At 51.8% G+C, this 8,597-nt stretch overlaps 1 protein-coding gene across 1 annotated transcript; it reads left to right on the forward strand.

Annotated features, from left to right (window-relative positions):
- Positions 1–4,929: 4,929 nt before the first annotated feature.
- FAM43A (family with sequence similarity 43 member A) lies at positions 4,930–8,047 on the forward strand. Its single transcript, XM_003132600.5, has one exon. It carries the CDS (start codon positions 5,880–5,882, stop codon positions 7,152–7,154), a length of 1,275 nt encoding a protein of 424 aa, XP_003132648.1. The 5' UTR covers positions 4,930–5,879; the 3' UTR covers positions 7,155–8,047.
- Positions 8,048–8,597: the final 550 nt, after the last annotated feature.

Genomic DNA, 8,597 nt, shown 5'->3' on the forward strand with positions numbered 1-8,597 from the left:
GAGCTGCAGCTGCCAGCCTATACCACAGCCACAGCAACTCAGGATCCAAGCCACAGCTGCGACCTATACCACAGCTCACAGCAATGCCGGATCCTTAACCCACTGAGCAAGGCCAAGGATGGAACCTGCATCCTCATGGATGCTAGTCAAATTCCTTTCTACTGAGCCACAATGGGAACTCCACTCCACTTTCACTTTTAAGGACCCTGGTGATTACAATGAGCCCATCTGGATAATTCAGGATATTTCCCCCTTTTAAGGTTAGCAGTTTAGCAACTTAATTTCATCTACAATCTTCCTTCCCCTTTGCTATGTACTGTAACATAGGCACAGGTTCTGGGGATTAGGGCATTGACATCTTTCTAGGGGTCATTATTCTACCTTCTATAGGACAGGTCAGAATGTGTTGAGGCACTGCCTGAACAGCTAAGGGCTTCTACTCAGCACTTCAGCTGCAGAAGCAGAGCAGAGAGAATGTGGTAGTGGTCCAGGGATAGGGTGGATGTGGCGCACAGAAACTGCGGACCTGATGCTCATGGGAGGAAGGCAAGGATAAGAGGCTGGGAAGGAGGTGATTGTTATCGGGGGTGGAAAATGAAGTGGGCTAGTGCAGGGGTTCCCAAATTTTAGCATCTATTAAATCATGTATACTCCCAGCACCCAAAGCTAGAAATTCCGATGTAGGGTTGGGATCCAGGGATTGGCCCAGGGAATTCTGATGGGCTACAGAATGGTGGGTGAGTCTGCTCTGAGGAATGCTGATGTACATCCTGGAGGTCCTTTTTTAAAATTAGTTTTTTTTTAATTTTTTATTTTTTGGCTCTGGTATGCAGTGGCTTGATGTGGGATCTTAGTTCCCAGACCAGGGACTGAACCACGGCTGCAACAGTGAAAACACTGACCACGAGGGACCACCCTGGAGGTCTCAAGGGGGTTAAATAACTGATGTGGGAGGAGTCAGGAATGAAGAGGGCTGGAAGAATAAGAGGCTGTGATCACATGTGGAATTTCAAAGTTGGAGAAATCTTGAACCCACTGGAGTCATCTCACCATGGGGCCTTCACGCTAGCTCTTTGCCTAACACAAAGCTGTCCATATGTAGCAGCTACATTAAAGAAGTAAAAGGAAACAGGCAAATTTAATTTTAATACTGTATGTATTTACTCAATACAGCCAAAATATTCTCATTCAATATATATTTATGACAAACTTATGGAGATAGTCTATATTCTTTTTATCTTACTAAGTCTTTAAAATCCAGGAGTTCCCTGATGGCTCAGTGGGTTAAGGATCTGGTGTTGTCACTGCTGTGGCTTGGGTCACTGCGGTGGTGTGGCTTTGATCCCTGGCCAGAGAATTTCCACATGCTGTGGGAGTGGCCAGTAAATAAATAAATACTTTCTTCTTCTTCAAAAAAAAAATCCCAGCATGTATTTCATGCTTGTATCACATGTCAGTATGGACCAAGTACAATATTGGCCAGCATAGGTGGGTGGAAAGTTCTCTGTCTGTATCTTTGCCCAGCTGGCTCCATCTCATCCAGGTCTCTGCCCAGAGATGGCTTCTCTGTCTAAACCAGCTACTTTCCACTCCTAATATTGCTTTCTTTTCTTTAGACACTTGCCAGTAACTGATATTTTATTAGTTATTTGTCTGTTTATTATCTACCTCCTCATAGGATATAAATCCCATGAGGGCCAAGACTTGTCTGTCTGCTTTGGTGCAGTATCCACAGCAACTACATCACATCTGCCACAGATGCTCAACAAATATTTGTTGAATGACTGTCTTTTTTTTTTTTTTTTTTTTTTTTTTGCCTTTTCTAGGGCCACTCCTGCAGCATATGGAAGTTCCCAGGCTAGGGGGTTGAATTGGAGCTGCAGCCGCCGGCCTATGCCACAGCCACAGCAACGCAGGATCCGAACCATGTCTTCTACCTACACCACAGCTCACCTCGACGTCGGATCCTTAACCCACTGAGCAAGGCCAGGGATTGAACCCGCAACCTCATGGTTCCTAGTTGGATTCGTTAACCACTGCACCATGACGGGAACTCCATGACTTTGAAGATTCCAGATATGTCATTTGCCCTCTCTGAAGCCAATGTTCATTCAGTGGGACATAGCAGGAGGGGGACCAAGAGGAAGTGTTCTGGGAGAAATAAGGTGGGAGAAAGCCAGCCTGAAAGTCTCCTGCGAGTTAAAAGGCCAGCTCTTGCATGTTACTTAGAGGCTGGATTTCTTTCCAGCTGTGGCTTGACTGCATTTTTAAACTGCTCCCTTATCTGATTCTGTGAGAAACCATCTCACCAAGGGTCACTTCTGCCTGGCGCCAGTAGATGGCGCAGTGTCATAAAACAAGGGCAGTCTTCAGTCCCATGCAGTTTCTAAGCCTTTTCCAGCAGGCTTTGCTGAGGTCTATTCTGGAACTGCTTTGTGTCTCAGATCTGCACAGAGTGTGACTCACGTGCTGGAATGTCCACATTTGCCTGGAACTTTTCTGTCCTCCAGAGGTTGAAAACGTTCTTATTAAGAAGGTAGTCCAATAACACCTCTGCAGGCCTGTACCTCTGGGACTGACACTCTGGCTGCCATTGGAAAGCTCTGTCGATCATTGGAGTCCTCCCTGGCGCGGTGGTCCACTGGTTTCCCTGTTACCTCATGAAGCCCAAGGAGGTGCTTCTTGCAGAGGCTGAGACCAGCCTTAGCTCCCACCCCTGGTTCCTCATCTTGTCTCCAAACCCTTCTGACCTTGGACCTCTGGGTAATTTGGAAATGCTAACTGCTTGAACATGATGTTTGTGTTAATAGAGTTCAGGCACTTAGACTACGGACCAGCTAAAGGTCACTTAGCACAGGTTCATTTGGTGTTTTTTATTGGAATTTTTTGTTTGGAGCACATGCCATCTACTTCATTGCCCCTGCAAGATATTCCAGAAATGCAAGTAGAAGAGAAATTCACTTGGGTTTCAATGGCTTATTAGAGTCCTAACCAGCTCATTCCAACACCCTGCCTCCATTAACCCTGCCTCCATTAACCCTCAGTGCAGCTCAGGAGCAAAGCATTATAGCTCTGGTCTAATGACACTTTGGGGCCAGTCAGCCATGAAAAGGCCAGTCCTTCCCTCAGGGACTAGGAGGGCCCCAAATGCATGAATAGGAGACTTTCTTGTTTGATCAGGAAATTTTCTTCTTTCATTGTCGCAATCATTAAACACCACCCTAACCTGCACATGGGCATGCATTTTTATGGTCTCTAATTTTGCTACTCTCTATATCTGGAAAGCCCTTCAATTCTTCCCTGCTTGACACAATCCTGTTCATCCTTTAAACATCACCATCTCCGTGGAACTTTCTCTGATTTTCCTAGTCACAAAGAACTTTTTTCTCCCCGTTTCTCAGAATACTTTGGGTCCTTCTCAGGGCATTTTGTTCACTCTGAATTCCTGTGCACATGCATGTTTCATTCATTCATTCAAAAATTAAGTGATGCCAGGCACTGGGGGCAACAAGGGGCTCTCATAGAACCTGCATTCCAGCAGGAGCCCAGAGCTGGGTGAAGTTTACATCCTTCATTGGACTGGGAGGTTGTTGGAGACAGGAATTGAGTCTGCTCTCAGCTCTGGGACTAGCACCAAAAGGTACTCAGGAAAGTTAGTTATATTGAAACTCAGCACCAATGACGCTGAGAAAATTGGGTTAGAGTTCAAAGAAAGGTTAAAAGGGTAGATGGCCAGAGAATTTCATCTACATTGAAGAGCTATGCTGGTTCTGAAACCAGGACCTGACTTGGAAGCCAAGACATCCAGATCTCCAGGGTATGGGGTCTGGGGAGCAGGAGGGTCCACTGCCCTCCTCTGGGATGAGCTTGGGAATTTGAGGCAGAGTCATCCAGACACTTATGACCCATTCCAGCTAGAAGTGGTCTTGCTTTGATTGAGCAGAACATAGAGGCAATCCGGTTGTTTTAAGGGCCCAGAAATGAGTTACTAGCCAAGGGTCAGGCCGGTCAGATGATTAAAGCGACATTGTCCAGATGGCACTAGAGAAAAGAATGATTAATGCTAATCATTCTTGGTGTAGGGCGGCCGGGCATTATTTGACACAAATTTAAAAAGTCCTTTGAATTTTTACTAGGAATTCTTATCCATAATGTGACAAGGATGTAATAAAACCGAATGACTGGCCTGACAAAGTAAAATGAATTCCAACCAGACCCAAGCATTACTTAGAAATGGTATACATCTCTATAACCCGCTCTACTCTGAGGCTGATGGAAGGAGCATTGCTGGGGGTTAGGAGTGGTAAGACCTTATTTGTCAGATCTATACTATAGTATTACTTCTAATCGTCAACTACCACTCATCTCACTGTTCACTGTCTGCTCTGTACCTGTGGAGAAAGGGTTCCTCCATAGTGAGAGATAAGTCTCAGTGGTTTCCTTGCCCCTCTTTATTTTAATAAAATACAATTCTGAAAAAAAAAAATTAAACGTCACCCAGTCATTCTCAGCAGTCACACGCGGAATCACTATTTCCCCTACCTTTGGGCATATCGAATTATAGCCTAAATCCCATCTTGCACCACCTTCCCCAGAAGTTTCGATGGAGACACACATTTACTCAGTGAGTTGCGATTCAGCCTAGGGGTGGAGTGTCAGAATTCAGGTTGCTTTTCCTGCGGGGTAACCCCAGGTCTTGGCGATTTTCGCAGATAAAAGAGACGCAGGTAAATTTGGGTTGTAATGGCCAGATTGGACCGGTCTCCCCTTTCCCTCGTCCAAGGGCTGCAACCAGGTCCCTTTAAGAGACCAGGAACCCGTGGGGCGTCGGAGTCCGAAACGGAGCCTCTTCGCTGCTCCTCCCCTGTCCCCGCGCGGCGAATGGTTTGTGCCGGCCTATATTTACCCGAGATCTTCCTCTCGGACGGCAAGGATGTGAGGCTGGCGAGGCGGCTACTGCTCGTGGCACCGGAGGGGGCGCGCTGCAAAGGCGGGCAGCCGAGCGAAGAGATCCCGGGAGCGGAGTTGGACACTCTCCGGAGGGAAGAAATGAGGTAGCGACCGTCCCCGGAGCGGGCTATGCGCGTGCCCTGCCCTCGGAGCCCCGCGCTGCCCCGGCCGAGCCAGCCCGGACAGTGAGCCGGCGGAGCCGGAGTCCCCGGCGTCCTGCCGGAGCGAAGATGCAGTGACCCACCGAAGGACTGCTGCGCGGGGCCCGCTGGGGCCAGCCGGACCCACCATCTGAGTGCACTTGGGGCAAGCAGCTGATTCTGGGACCCGCTCGGCCGAGGGGCTTTTTGCCTCCAGCACCCCTTGGGGTGGGGAGCACTGGCTCCTGGGCACACTCGCGGTTGTTTCCGCGGTTTCTGGCCCTAGCCCTGGGGGTTGAGTGTGTGAATGTGAGAGGGGGGCCCTTTTCACCTTCGCCGAGGAGTTCCTGCGTATTCTCGCACCATCCCGGCTGCTCTTGCTGGGGCTCTCTCATTTATTTGCACGCGCGTATCTCTCTCTCTCTCTTTTTTTTCCTAAAGACATTTTCCGCTCCACTCTCGTGCTGTCTTTCTCTCATTTGGCTTGCCTAAGACTCTTTGCCCTCGTCCTGCCCAGGCTGGGGTAAATCTGTGTTCGTCCCCCCTCCCCCCAACTCCCGCAGTTAAACCTTTTCTTCTTTTTAAAAATTCTTTCCCTACCTCTTTCGGCGGGGTTCCGGAGCGCTATACACGCCCCCGCCCCCACTCCCTCCGACCCGGCCACTCCCAGCAGAGTTTTATTTTTCGGTCTTGCCCGGGCCCAGCCCGGCCGGGGCGGGTGGCTCAGCCGGGCTTCCACCCGGCGCTCCGCCGCCACCGCCGCCAGCTGCGCGGGGGCGCCCTCCGGAGATGCTGCCGTGGAAGAAGCATAAGTTCGAGCTGCTGGCCGAGGCGCCGCCACGGCAGGCGTCCAAGCCCAAGGGCTACGCGGTGAGCCTGCACTACTCGGCGCTCAGCTCGCTGGCTCGGGCTTGCCCCGAAGGCGCGCTCAGCAGGGTGGGAAGCATGTTCCGCTCCAAGCGCAAGAAGCTGCATATCACCAGCGAGGACCCTACTTACACCGTGCTCTACCTGGGCAATGCCACCACCATCCAGGCGCGCGGCGACGGCTGCACTGACCTAGCGGTGGGCAAGATCTGGAGCAAGAGCGAGGCGGGCCGTCAGGGCACCAAGATGAAGCTGACTGTGAGTGCGCAGGGTATCCGCATGGTGCACGCCGAGGAGCGCGCGCTGCGCCGCCCAGGCCACCTCTACCTGCTGCATCGTGTTACCTACTGCGTGGCGGACGCGCGACTGCCCAAGGTCTTCGCCTGGGTGTACCGGCACGAGCTCAAGCACAAGGCAGTAATGCTACGCTGCCACGCGGTGCTGGTGTCCAAGCCCGAGAAGGCGCAGGCCATGGCCCTGCTGCTCTACCAGACGTCCGCCAACGCTCTGGCGGAATTTAAACGGCTCAAGCGGCGGGACGACGCGCGTCACCAGCAGCAGGAGCTGGTGGGCGCGCACACCATCCCCCTGGTGCCGCTGCGCAAGCTGCTCCTGCACGGACCCTGCTGCTACAAACCGCCAGTGGAGCGCAGCCGCAGCGCGCCCAAGCTCGGCTCCATCACCGAGGACCTGCTTGGCGAACAGCAGGAGCAGGAGCAGGAGCTGCAGGAGGAAGAGGAGGAGGAGCACACGGACGGCTGCCTGAATGAGGAGGAAGAGGATCGAGCCGGGGAGGGAGGCCCGGCAGAGCAAGAGGCAGAGGCGCCGCAGGAGCTCGTGGTGGCCATGCACTTCGAATGCGGGGACTTGCTGGAAACGCTGGAAAGCAGCCGCGAGGAGGCGCTGGGGGAGGGCGGGGTCTCGCCAGGCCCTGAGGCTGGGCCGCCGCCTCTGCTACTGGGCAGTGCCTCCGACATGAAGGCCGAGCTCTCGCAGCTTATTAACGACCTGGGCGAACTCAGCTTCGGCAACGACGTGCGCAGCCTGCAGGCGGACCTGCGGGTGACGCGCCTGCTGTCGGGCGAGAGCACCGGCAGCGAGAGCTCCATCGAAGGCGGGGGCCCGGACGCCACTACTGCCACCACCGAGGACCAGTCCACCGACTGCGGCAGCCCAGATGAGCCCCTCTCGGGCTGAACTCCTAACCATGCACTGTGCGCGCCCCTTTGGCCCCCTACCCTCTCCATCGTCTCCTTACCGCCCCCCACCCCCAGGAAAGGGGAAACGGGACACTTGAGGCCCAGACCCGCCCCTCATACTTTTGGCTCTGTTTGAAGCGGGGCTCAGATTGCACGTGGAGATATGGGGGAGAGAAACCCTAACAAGGCAGGGGAGAGAGGCAGGCCTCTGGGGTCTGGAGAAAGGAAGGGCCGCTGGTGTTAGCAAAGCCCCGCAGGCGTGAGGTGCCTGCCGGCCAGTTTCCTGTTTGTGGGGCAGCTGGGGCCTCAGGAGGAGGGGTTAACTTCCTCCCCCACCCCCCAACTGGGAGCGGCCTAGCGCTGTCATTGACAAGTCATTTGAAAAAAAAAAAAAAAAAAGAATTTGTTCTCACAATGTTTGAGGCTTTGATGCCACCTCCTTGCCCCTCGTCTTCTTGGTGCGAACGCTTGGGTTGTTTACCTCAGATTCAGACCCTTGAAATTTTGCCAAATTCCTCAAATAACTGGTGGGGAGAGGAGGGGGGAAGAAAGAAAGTTGCATTTTGTTTACAGTTAAAGACATCGAATATCTAAAAAAGGAGTTTTCCTTTAGAAACACACACACCTTCCTACTCAAAAGATCACACTCCATGATACTGTGTAAAATATTTTTGCACTGTCGTGAAGTATTTTTGACTTTTTTTTTGTACATAACTGTGTTTTCAGAGTTGAATGTTTATATCTTTTGCTGTGCAAAAGGGACATGTAAAATGTTGTTCAGTTGTATATACGGAAATGTGTATAAAACATTTTGTTATTTTTTAAGAGTAGCACTGCCCTGGTTCTGTTTGCACGCCAGTGGGGAAAGAATAAAGAGGAAAATTGAACAGACAGGTGAGTGTCCAGAGCTGCTTCAGCAAATGCTTGGCCTGGTGGGCGGGAGAGCGTATGCCCACGGCTGGGAGGGGGTGGGAGGACGGTCTTTGGCCATGGTGGGGCTTGGAGGTGATGGGGGAACAGGAACCCACTTTATGTGTGGTCTGTGGGCTTTCTGGTCCTCTGCAACTCTGGGCCCTATTCTTTGCTTATTAAGTTGTGTGAGCTCGGACTCTTCCTGGCCACTTTTGAGTTCATTCTTGGAGATGTTGGGCAAATTCTGTGCCTCATTCCCAGACCTTGTGAGGTTATTTAGGGCGGGGTGAGTTTCAACGTCTTCTGAGGTTTTACCACCTCCTTCTGTGGTTCATCTTTTCCTTTCCTAACAGCTCAAGGAGCTTTAGAGATGAGAATTAGAGACCTAACGAAAGTCCTGGTGAGGGGTGGGGAGGGAGAGGAGGGGCTCTTAGAGGAGTGAGACCATCTCTGCTTTTTCCTGGGAGGAAAATAAAGGAGAGAGGCAAGTGGAGAAGTTCCAGTCACGGCCTCAGTGAGTCATGATGCA

Source organism: Sus scrofa, chromosome 13 (assembly GCF_054392235.1).
Source record: "Sus scrofa isolate SSC_HxYL_T2T_F1_AM1 chromosome 13, Sscrofa_HxYL_maternal_Yorkshire_Landrace_v2.0, whole genome shotgun sequence".
Taxonomy (NCBI): Eukaryota; Metazoa; Chordata; class Mammalia; order Artiodactyla; family Suidae; genus Sus; species Sus scrofa.